Source organism: Salarias fasciatus, chromosome 18 (genome assembly GCF_902148845.1).
Source record: "Salarias fasciatus chromosome 18, fSalaFa1.1, whole genome shotgun sequence".
NCBI classification, from domain to species: domain Eukaryota; kingdom Metazoa; phylum Chordata; class Actinopteri; order Blenniiformes; family Blenniidae; genus Salarias; species Salarias fasciatus.
The window spans coordinates 23,749,879-23,762,378 of NC_043762.1; the positions used below are offsets into that span (position 1 = coordinate 23,749,879).

Below are 12,500 nucleotides of genomic sequence, written 5' to 3' on the forward strand. Positions count from 1 at the left end.
CCCTGGAATTACATTTCTTTTGCACTTCCGCATCATCTTCATGGTTTATGAGCAGAGGTTGGCGCTTGCTCCAAACACAGCCACTATTCTTCTCCATTCTCTTCTTCAACTGGACCACACAGCGCCCCCTCTAGTGTGGAAATGTAATTCCAGCAACACCACAGCATTAAACACATCATCTCCTTTTGCCCCCCAGAGGAAATATGTCGGGCTTCACCTGAATATCTAAATATTTTTTTTTTGTATCCAGATATTAATATTGAGATGTGAAGATTTGCCACCAGCTACAACGCTACTCTCATGACTTGACTTTCACTTCACACTAATGGACCTGCTGCCCCTCCTCTCACCTATCCATGCTTTTGGCCTCAGGCTAAGCCCCGCCCCCAAATGCAAATCATCCAATAACATTCATCTGCCACCTCCTGGAAATGTCCACTCACAGGGGCGGGTCTAGAGAAATATTATTTCTTGGGTGGTGAGAAGGGAGCAGAATGTGAGTGTGAGTGTGAGTGTGTGCGCGCATTTGTGCATCTTCACTAAAGCACGAAAGGATTTTTTTTCTCAACATTCTGATTTACAGCGATGACAGTGAAGATGATTTTGGAGAGCAAGGGGCTGTGAGGAGAAGGATTTAAAATCTAACTCTAAACTCGACAGGAAGCCAGTGAAGAGTAATGTGTTTGCGTCTTCTAGTTCCGGTTAATAATCTGGCGGCCGCATTTTGAACCAAATGAAAGTTTTTTAATGCACTTTTTGGGCAGGCTGCAAGAAGGGAGTTGCAGTAGTTCAGTCTAGTAGAAACAAATGCATGGATGAGTTTTTCTGCATTGCTTCTAGGTAGAATGTTTCTTATTTTAGCTATGTTGCGCAAGTGGAAATATGCTGTTTTACAAGCCAGGTTGATGTGTGCTTTAAAGGAGATATCCTGGTCAAATAAGACCCCGAGGTTCCTGACAGTAGAAGAAGTGTGTGTGTCCGTCAATAAATGGCGGCACTAAATTTATTTCTCTGTTTCATGATGGTTCGACTCCAATCACCATGAACAACAACCATCAACAAACTTCTATGAAAAGCTGGAGGCATCAACCGGCCTTGGTATGAAACTTTCAGAGAGTGAGGCTGTGATTCTTAACATTTTTAATACAGTCATTCTTCAACCTAGTAACGGACTGGTTTACTGGCTTTACAAAACTTTGTGCATGTTTTTGGTGCTGTTGATTCAGGAACCTTGTCTCAAGGTCGTCATTGTTAGACATCGTCTTGGTTTCAGATGAAGGTAAGTTTAGCCAGTGTGGTCTCAGTGATCACCTGCCTGTCTCTTGTGCAAGTAAAGTGCTGAGAGCTTTCAGAAACAAACAAAATATTGTTAAAGTTAGATCGATACAGCATTACAACCCAGAGCAGTTTGTGCAGGATTTGGAAAATGTCTCTTGCGATAACATCAATGAAGCGTGGTCTGAATTCAAATCGCTGTTTCACAATGTAATCAACAGGTTAGCCCCATCCACTGAGGTATGAGTGAAAAATAACCCTGGACAGTGGATGTCTAGTGAAATTGTAGAAATGATCAGGGAGGGAAACAAATTTGTAAAGAAAAACGAAATGGACAAAAAAAGAGAAGGTCATGTAATGTTTGCGTATTACAGGAACCTTGTTCACAAGAGTGAGGAAGAGGCAAAAGCTGCCTGCTTTACAAGTGTGGTGAGTGAAAACAAGAAAGATGCCAAAACACTGTGGAAACTGAAAATCTCTTGTCACAACTTCAAAATGTGACAGCAAGTCAAACAACATTAGGTTGAGAGTGAATGGAACAACAAACTTGGATAAAGCTGTGGTTGCTGATTACCTTAACAAGTTTCTTCCGACTGTAGCATTCTCTCTCGTGGAAAATCTACCTGTTGGTACAGGTAATTTTGGTTTGAAGGTTGTGAAAGAACATCTTTGAAAAATCAGTGTTGCATGCAGAATGTATTTAAGCTCCAGAGTGTCACAATGGAGAGTGTTTCAAAGGTTTTGAGTGGTCTGAGTATCAACGCAGCCACCGGGCTGGACAGTATAGTTTCAATCTTACCTCAGTGAAAGACTACAGGCTGTCGATGTGAGTGGTGAGATGTCATCTCATAGGACAAGAATATACGGGGTACCACAGGGTTCCATTCTTGGGCTTTGCTGTTTCTGATTTATGTCAGCGATATGTCTGGAGCAGTGAAATGTAAATTGTCACTATGCGCTGATTAGGGCTGAAACAATTATTCGAGTTATTTGAGTAATTCGATTACTAAAATGCATCGAGGCAGAATCCTCTGACTCGATGCTTCGTTTAATTCAATTTCAATTCAGCTTTTATTTATGAAGTGCCAATTACAACATGGTCGTTTCTAGACACTTTTACAGAGAAAACCCAACAGATCCTCATGAGCAAGCATAAGCGACTGTGGAAAGGAAAAACTCCCTGTTCACAGGAAGAAACCTTTGCAGAACCAGGCTCAGAGGTGGCGGCTTTCTGCTATTCCGGTTGGGGTGAGGGGACAGAAAGAGAAGGAGATAGGACAGACAGTTTCTTGTATCTCCATACATTTCATATATAAACACAGAGTACATAGGCTGCAAGAGAAACAATCATCAATGACATGTAGTAATACAATGAAATTACATTGGAAGGAAAGAAAAGAAATAGAACTGGGAGCCAGATCCACATAGCAGGAGCCTGGGGTTAAGTAAACGCTTACACCCACTGGGTCCAGGTCTCCTCAATTAATCAGTGGAGCAGCTGTTTTGATTGATGCCCAATTAGAACTGAATGCACCCATTAAAGGTTTAGGCCACAATTAGGTGAGGCCACAATTGAGGATAACTCAGAGAATTCAATAGGATGGAAGCTAAATAGTTGTGAGTCAGGTTCTACTGACAGATCTGAGGATGTGGTTGGTTGGTCTGTGATCACTTTGGGGAGAGTGCTTTCAGTTTTATCTGTAATAGTTGTGATTTTGTCAATAAAGAAGTTTACAAAGTCATTGCTGCTTAAGGCTGAGGGGATCTGAGGTTCAACAGAGCTGTGACTTTTTGTCAGCCTGGCTATGGTATTAAAGAGGAACCTGGGATTGTTCTGGTTTTCTTCTATTGAGGATGATAGTAGGCAGTTCGAGTTTTACGTAAAGTTTTTTTTTTATAAGTTAACAGTAGGGATGGGACGAGATCTCGCGAGATCGCAATGCCGCGAGATCTCGCGAGATCGAATGCCGCGAGATTAAGTACGTTTATATAAAGGCAAAAACTCTTTATTAAATGGAATATTGACAGAATAATACATTACATGGCACACAGCCATATAAACACGTGCAAAACCCTGAATATGCTCATATTCATATTTAAATACCCGGTCGAAAAGGACATGAAATACTGTTCTGCGCATGTTCTATCTGCAAGGAATCTTGGTCTTTGTAGTACACAAACTACTTGTGACACAGTTTAATTGATACGACGTAAAGAAAATGTGCGGAAACGATCGTTAAGTTCTTCTCTTTCATTGAAAAAACGGTGCATCGCATCAATGCACATTTTACCACGTCTTGCCGGCTCACACTCTTTTTCTAACAACATGCAGAGAGAGCCTGCAGCGGCTGCGGCGCCCTTTCTTCCTCTGTGGTGTCTGTGTAAAATAAGGTTGAACATGCAAACAGCGCACCTAGTGGCATGAAGTGCAAATGCAGTCATGGCGTTGTCTGTGCGCCGCGGTTTGAACGGGAATAGGCGAACTACGCGACCGCCTAGGGCGAAGTGTACAGGGGGGGGCGCCGTGGCCGGACAAAGGGGCACTCCGACCCGACACTCCGACGCTGTATGTGAGTACCGCGCTGCCCCCCACACCTCAGCACCAACACACACACACACACACACACACACACACACACACACACACACCCCCGTCTCGTGTCGTCTCGATCTCGTGGACTCAATCTCGCGAGAGATCTCGTCCCGTGAAATTTGTGTCTCGTCCCACCCCTAGTTAACAGACTTTCTTGCTAGGCAGTATGAAATACTTCTAGTTGGGTTAGATGCCGTTTCCTCTCTAGTTTTTGAACTGATCTTTTCAATGTTTGCAGTTGTTTGTTGTACCATGGAACTATTTTCCTTTGGGTTAATGTTATTAACTTCAGGGGAGCAACTGAGTCAAGTGCGGAGCAGAGTGAAGCTGCCACTTCATCGACAAATGAATCAACCTCAGTGGGGTTGATACTGCTGTCCACTGGGCCAACAGATGGGAGTGAATTTAATATTGATGGGATCATTTCCTTGAATTTGGTCACATTGTCCTCTGACAGACATCTTCTAAGTTTAAGGTTTTTTTTTCCAGGTACTTTAAATCCAGTTAGCATAAAGTCAAATGATAACAGGAAGTGATCAGACAGTACAGGGTTGTGGGGAAAAACTGTTAACTAGTCAATGTCAATACTGTGGTGGCGGCAGGCGCCACTGGGGGCCGCTGTGCTGTGTGTGTTTGGTGCTGCAAGGCATCATGGGAGGGGATTGTTTGGGCCATTTCATGCCGTATTTTGTGTTTAATTGTGTTAAAATGTACTTCGTTTTTTTCTGGATGTGTTAAGTAATTGTTTTTCTATGCACTGATGCCATTTTTTCGGCCTTTTTATGTTAAGTTTCATTTACGTTATGTCGGAACAGGAGTGAGAAGGGTCGGTATGAGAGTGACCTGGCCTGTTGGTGGCAAGAAATCAGGGTCGAATGCTTAGTTGTTGTAAGAATAAAGATTAGTGTAAAAATGTGTGTGTGTGTGTAAAAATCAAAAGGGCCTTCAGTTCTCTGTTGCCGCCACCGCCACTGCTAGCACTGCAGCTAACGCCGCCGTCGCGGCCAGCGCAGCTGTGAACACTAACGCTGCCGCTGCGGCGAGCACTGCCATTAGCGCTACCGCCATGGCTAGGACTGCTGCTAATGCTGCCGCTGCGGTTAGGACTGCCGCGAGCGCCGCCGCACCCGCTCACAGCTCAGTTGTTATAACAATAGAGCTGCGGTGTGCAGGAACCTAAAGAGCAGACACGTTCCTCCTCACATCGCCGCTCCACTCCACAATACCATAGGTGAGAACAAGGTTGAGGGTGTGATTAAAGTGATGAGAAGGAGTCACCTTCTGAGAATAACCAATTGTATCAAGTAGTGAACTGAAAGCAATGTTAAGGCTGTCAGTGTCAACATCTACATGAATATTAAAGTCTCCCACGACAATGATTTCATCTGAACTTAAGACTAAACTGGAGAGAGAGTCTGAAAATTCAGACAAAAATTCATAGTATGGAGCAGGGGGGGCAATACACTACAGCAAGCAGGACTGGCTTCTGTGTTTTCCAGCTGGAGTTAATGAGATTCAGAGTAAGACTTTCAAAAGTTTTATGCTTAGTTTCAGTTCCAGGACTGATTAGAAGTTTACTAAAATAATCGTCAGCTGCAGCCCTAGTTCAGCGTAAACATCCACAGTTCAGAGAGCAAACTGGAGCTGCAGAAACAACAGCATATATTTATTTCATTGATCTGCGTCCATTGTGCTGTACACTGGGCCCTGTACAATGTACAGCACAATGTCAGTATCCAGTTGGAGCAGCAGTTGTGAATGTTTCTACAGTATGTGCTTTTTCTTGATAGAATACCAGTATGGACGCTGGATGGTTTACTGCAATATCTACAACATGAACAAGACTGCTGTTTACCTCAGAGCGGCTGTGTGCTGCTGCTGCAGTGCTGTGCTCACTCGTAGCGTTGGAACGTCCAGCTCAGTCAATTGAGCGCAGTTGCTAATTAGCTACAAGTGCTCTGCTATTTTTTTATTTTTTTTTTCTTGTCCGGGCGCTGCAGAATTTAGTGCAGGCAGGGCGCCCGGACTGAAAAGGTCTGGTGGAAACCCTGCATCACCATCTGCCATTGCTTCTCCTCTTCCTCCTCAAGCAGCTAGTGGCCCTTGTTCATTAGCTTGGCTTGGTGTGTCCTTGTTCAGAAGTCATACTGGTCCTGGTTAAAATTAATCAACACGTTTTGCAGCATTCACAGTAACTGACTAAACTTATTTAACTAAACATACTTTCTGATTGGTCGTCTGAGATGTGTGTAACTCTTAACATGTTCGTCAAGTTCTAGTTTCACCTGGCTGTCAATTCATCGATTTATCCAATGTTCCAAGAGTTGTGTATGGTATGAAAAATGTTCTTGACTCATTTTGACAAATGAACAGGCTATTGATCATGTGATGACTGATACAATGAAATGATCCTGACATGTTTTGGAAAGAACAAGCATTAGACTGAGAATCAATCAGCAAGTTTAGATCAACACGATCAACACTCTCCCTCCAGAACTGCCACCTTATCATGGTGGGGGAGTTTGTGAGCCCGCATGATCCCAGGAGCTATGTTGTCAGGGGGCTTTATGCCCCCTAGTAGGGTCTCCCATGGCAAACAGGTCCTGGGTGACGGGCCAGACTGAGAGCAGTTCGAAAGCACCATATGCAAAGGAAAACAACAAAGGTCGTGATGTCGCCAGGTATGGCGCAGCTGGGGCCCCACCCTGGAGCCAGGCCTGGGGTTGGGGCTCGTAAGCGAGCGTCTGGTGGCCGGGCCTTTGCCCACGGGGCCCGGCCAGGCTCAGCCCGAAGGGATGACGTGGGCCTGACCGCCAGTGGGCTCACCACCCACCGAGGGAACCGTAGGGGCCGGGTGCAATGTGGATTGGGTGGCAGACGACGGCAGGGTGCCCGGCGACCCGATCCTCAGACACAGAGACTAGCTCTAGGCACATGGAATGTCACCTCGTTGGCGGGGAAGGAGCCTGAGCTTGTGAGGGAGGTTGAGAGGTACCAGCTAGATATAGTCGGGCTCACCTCCACACATAGCCTGGGCTCTGGAACCCAACCTCTCGAGAAGAGCTGGACTCTCCACTTCTCTGGCGTTGCCCGCGGTGAGAGGCGGCGGGCTGGTGTGGGTTTGCTTATAGCCCCACAGCTCAGCCACCATGTGTTGGAGTTCACCCCAGTGAACGAGAGGGTCGCATCCCTGCGCCTTCAGGTCGGGGACAGGTGCCTCACTGTTGTCTCGGCTTATGGGCCGAACAGCAGTGCAGAGTACCCGGCTTTCTTGGAGTCCCTGGGAGGGGTGCTGGACTGGGGACTCCATTGTTCTGCTGGGGGACTTCAGTGCCCACGTGGGCAGTGATAGTGAGACCTGGAAGGGGGTGATTGGATCGCACGGCCTCCCCGATCTGAACCCGAGTGGTGTTTTGTTATTGGACTTCTGTGCTAGTCACAGTTTGTCCATAACAAACACCATGTTCGAGCACAGGGGTGTCCATAAGTTCACTTGGCACCAGGACACCCTAGGTCGGAGGTCGATGATCTACTTTATTGTCGTGTCATCTGACCTTTGGGTCTGGGAGGAGTTCGGGGAGGCCATGGAGGAGGACTATCGGTCAGCCTCGAAGAAATTCTGGCAAACCGTCCGGCGCCTCAGGAGGGGAAAGCAGGTCTCCGCCAACACTGTTTACAGTGGAGGTGGGGAGCTACTGACCTTAACTGGGGATATTGTTGGACGGTGGAAGGAATACTTCGAGGACCTCCTCAATCCCGTCGCCACGTCTTCCGTGGAGGAAGCAGAGGCTGAGGTCTCAGTGGTGGACTCGTCCATCACCCAAGCTGAAGTCACCAAGGTGGTTGGTAAGCTCCTTGGTGGCAAGGCACCGGGGGTGGACGAGATTGACCCTGAGTATCTTAATGGTGCGTTCACACCGGACGCGAATAGCGCGGCAAGAGCGGCCGATTGACATAGAAAATATATGGTTTTCGCGCGGCCAGGAAGCGGCGAGCGGTCACGCGGCGCGAATTCAGCGAATTGAGCGGCGGCTGCTCCGCCGCCCTACTTGTGCGAACCGCTCTACTCGCGCCGGTGAAAGTTGGGAATGTTGAACTTTCGAGCGAATTCGCGCGCGGCAAACCAATCACAGAGCCGCTCTATATGACATCATTTATGACGTACCGGAGCCCCTGGGAAACACCAGAAATGGATGAGAAACTGATCACAGCGGTCTGCGCTCGCCCTGAGCTCCCTTCGTCGTATTTTTATAGGGACAGGAATAAAAAGGAGCTTGCTTGGAGGAAGATTAGTGAGGAGGTCGGGTCCCCGGGTAAACTGAGTAAAGAGATTGTGGTGAAACAGTGTTTGCTGTTGGTTAAACTGTGAGTTCACTGAGAGGTCGGGTCCCCGGTGGAATGCGAGCGCCGATGCGGGACAGCAGCTCGTCAAACCAGACCGGGAGAGACAGAAGTCCCGATGAAAGCGTCCTTCATCCCGGCGCAGCTCCTGGAGTAAATGGTGAAATTCACCATGCTCTGAACGCCTCTGCAAAATATTATGAAACCAGACACGTCGCCTGGACTCGCGACGACGACGTTGTCGGGCTTTATCAAGCAATTAGCAGACCGCCGGCAACAGAGACGCGAATTCAGCGGCAGCCGCTGTTGGGTCACAAAATGCACACACGGCCAACCAGGGGCGAATCGCGCCGCGCTATTCGCGTCCGGTGTGAACGCACCATAAGTCTCTGGATGTCAATCAATCAATTATCAATCAATTTATTTTTGTATAGCACAGTATCACAACAACAGTTGCCTCAGAGGGCTTCAAGATGTTACATTGATTGGTAAAAATTTCAAAGATCTATAATGACTTTGATAATAACAATGAATCACAGTATAGTGTCTATATAAACAGTCCACAGACAGAACAGAGTGAGAACATTGACATCAGACCAATAAACATAGTCGCATGAACAGTCCACAATAGATCGACAATGACGGAACTAGGTAATGTTATAATGTTAAAACAATAAAAACAGTGAATAAGCATAATGTTAATATGTCAAATTCACAGTAACGAGACAAAACGAAGCAACCACCGCCTTAGACCCTCGCATCCGGCAAGAAAAAAACTCCAAAAACCCAGTGGGAAAAGAAGAAATCTTGGGGAGAACCACAGTATCGAGGGATCCCACTCCCAGGGACGGACAGCTTTGGCAACAGCTAGCATGAGACAATAGAAAGTAAAGCTTAGGACTATGTTGAGTACAGTCCATTGGACGGTCCAGCACAAGAACCACGGATCCCAGAAGGAGAACCGAAGCCAGTCCGCGGGCACAGCACCGACAGGAGTGTCCTCCCGGTCCGGCCGGAGCTTGTTCGTAGGCCCTCGTAATAATGGAGTCAGCAACTGAAACTCGAGAAGACTCCCCCTTGAAGGGGGATGTGCAGGGACTGTCTGCAACATCACGTGGCAGTCGGGGACAGTGCCTCTGAATTGGCAGACTGGGGTGGTGGTCCCCCTGTTTAAAAAGGGGGACCAGAGGGTGTGCTCCAACTACACTCCTCAGCCTCCCTAGGAAAGTCTATTCCAGGGTACAGGAGACGAGGATTCAACCGATAGCCAAACCTCAGATTCAGGAGGAACAATGCGGTTTTCGTCCTGGTCGTGGAACAGTGGATCAGCTCTATACCCTCCATAGGGTGCTCGAGGGTTTGTGTGAGTTCACGCAACCAGTCCACATGTGTTTTGTGGACTTGGAGAAGGCGTTCGACCACGTCCCTCGTGGTGTCTTGTGGGGGGGTGCTCCGGGAATACGGAGTCCGGGGCCCCTTGTTAAGGGCCATACGTTCTCTGCATGACCGGAGGAGGAGTCTGGTCCGCATTGCCGGCAGTAAGTCGGACCTGTTCCCGGTGCATGTTGGACTCCGGCAGGGCTGCCCTTTGTCACCGGTTCTGTTTATAATCTTTATGGACAGAATTTGTAGGTGCAGCCAGGGGCCAGAGGGGGTCCGGTTCGGGGACCACAGGATTTCATCTCTGTTTTTTGCAGATGATGTTGTCCTGTTGGCTTCATCGAACCCGGACCTACAGCATGCACTGGGGCGGTTCGCAGCTGAGTGTGAAGCGACAGGGATGAGGATCAGCACCTCCAAATCCGAGGCCATGGTCCTCAACCGGAAGAAGGTGGCTTGCCCTCTCCAGGACAGTGGAGAGACTCTGGCCCAAGTGGAGGAGTTTAATTATCTTGGGGTCTTGTTCACGAGTGGGGGACAGATGGAGCGTGAGATTGACAGGCGGATTGGTGCAGCGGCCGCAGTGATGCGGTCCTTGTATTGGTCCGTTGTGGTGAAGAGGGAGCTGAGCCGAAAGGCGAAGCTCTCGATTTACCGGTCAATCTACGTTCCCACCCTCACCTATGGTCATGAACTTTGGGTCATGACCGAAAGGACAAGATCCCGGATACAAGCGACTGAAATGAGCTTCCTCCGTAGGGTGGCTGGGCGCTCCCTTAGAGATAGGGTGAGGAGCTCGGTCACCAGGGAGGAACTTGGAGTAGAGCCGCTACTCCTCCACATCGAGAGGGGCCAGCTGAGGTGGCTTGGGCATCTGGTTAGGATGCCTCCTGGACGCCTCCTTGGGGAGGTGGTCCAGGCATGTCCCACTGGGAGGAGACCCCGGGGAAGACCCAGGACACGCTGGAGAGACTATGTCTCTTGGCTGGCCTGGAAAGGCCTTTGGATCCTCCCAGAGGAGCTGGAGGAAGTGTCTGGGGACAGGGAAGTCTGGGCATCCCTGCTGAGACTGCTGCCCCTGCAACCCAGCCCCGGATAAGCGGAAGAAAATGGATGGATGGATGGATGAAATACGACATATTGTGTTGTGATGTAATTGGCAAGTAGTCTGGAGGTTTGTCCATGTTGTTTTGAGAATGTAGTTTCTGTTACTGGAAATGAGCCAAACCAATGGAGAAAATGTGTGAATGCAATACTTTTCCTCCTCCTTTACAACCCTCCAAATATCACAAGGTGATCAGGTCGATTTGGCTAAATCAAGCCCAATCCGACATCTATGAACCAGTCGGGACCTTTCAACAAAAAGTAATGGTTAATCCTCCAGCTGCTAAAGGTGCACATAAAGCAATTGTGTAAATCGTTTTAGAACTCTGGAAGTTTTCAATTTCACTTATCGCATCAGTTTTTCTTTTTAAGCTGGAACTATAGAAGTAATGTAACTGACCTTTTACCTTGTACTTTTTGTCCTTCCAGAGCTCCCACAGCACCACGACTGTAGAGAGGAGCAGCTCTTTAAACAGGAAACAAACTACTGTCAAGAGCAGGAAGAACCAGAACCTCCTCAGATCAAAGAGGAACCCGAAGAACCAGAACCTCCACAGATCAAAGAGGAACCAGAAGAACCAGAACCTCCACAGATCAAAGAGGAACTAGAAGAACCAGAACCTCCACAGATCAAAGAGGAACCAGAAGAACCAGAACCTCCACAGATCAAAGACGAACCAGAAGAACCAGAACCTCCACAGATCAAAGACGAACCAGAAGAACCAGAACCTCCACAGATCAAAGAGGAACCAGAAGAACCAGAACCTCCACAGATCAAAGACGAACCAGAAGAACCAGAACCTCCACAGATCAAGGACGAACCAGAAGAAAGTTACCTGATTGAAGCAGAACCGGACACGAATTTCCTCTTTCATGACTCTGATGTGCACGATGTGAAGAAACATAACGTAGAATCAACGATAAATACAAAGGTAAAAAAAATCAGCATATTTAATAGTGAGCGTGTGGAAAACTTTCCTGTGTCAGAGAAGCAGGCGGAATGTGAAAAGCTTCTCTGTGAGGAAACATCTGCTGAAACTGTCCGTAAAAAACATAAAATATGTCAGAATTTAGGAACTGTCACTGACAAGAAGAAAGTTTGTAAAATCTGTGGTGAAAGTTACAACCGAAAGAATGATTTGTTGGTCCACATGAGAACTCACACAGGTGAGAAGCTGTATTGTTGTGAGACATGTGGGAAAAATTTTTACAGTCAAAGTCTTTTGATTCGACACAATAAGACTCACACAGGTGAGAAGCCGTATTGTTGTGAAACATGTGGAAAGTGTTTCCTTCGTAGGGAAAGTTTGTTGAGCCACTTGAGAACTCACACTGGTGAGAAGCCGTATTCTTGTGAAACATGTGGGAAATGTTTCAGCGATCACAGTTATGTAGTGGTCCATATGAGAACTCACACAGGTGAGAAGCCGTATTCCTGTGGGACATGTAAGAAAAGTTTCAGCAGACAGAGTAGCTTGTTGGTCCACTTGAGAACTCACACAGGTGAGAAGCCGTACTCTTGTGAAAAATGTGGAAAGTGTTTCAGTATTCAGAGTCATAAGTTGGTCCACATGAGAATTCACACTGGTGAGAAGCCGTATTCTTGTGAGACATGTGGAAATAGTTTCAGTGACAAGTCTGGTTTAAGAACACACATGAGAACTCACACAGGTGAGAAGCCGTATTGTTGTGAAACATGTGGAAAGTGTTTCCTTGGTCGGGAAAAATTGTTGGTCCACATTAGAACTCACACAGGTGAGAAGCCATATTCTTGTGAAGCATGTGGGAAATGTTTCAGTGATCACAG

At 47.3% G+C, this 12,500-nt stretch overlaps 1 protein-coding gene across 1 annotated transcript in view; it reads left to right on the top strand.

Annotated features, from left to right (window-relative positions):
• The window catches only part of LOC115404978 (zinc finger protein 850-like), an 89,500-nt gene that overhangs the window by 74,735 nt on the left and 2,265 nt on the right, over window positions 1-12,500 (top strand). Inside the window, exon 5 of the mRNA XM_030114363.1 lies at window positions 11,827-12,500. This exon is cut by the window's right edge and continues 2,265 nt beyond it. Within this exon, the coding sequence (XP_029970223.1) occupies window positions 11,827-12,500 (674 nt within the window). The remainder of the gene's footprint in view (window positions 1-11,826) is intronic.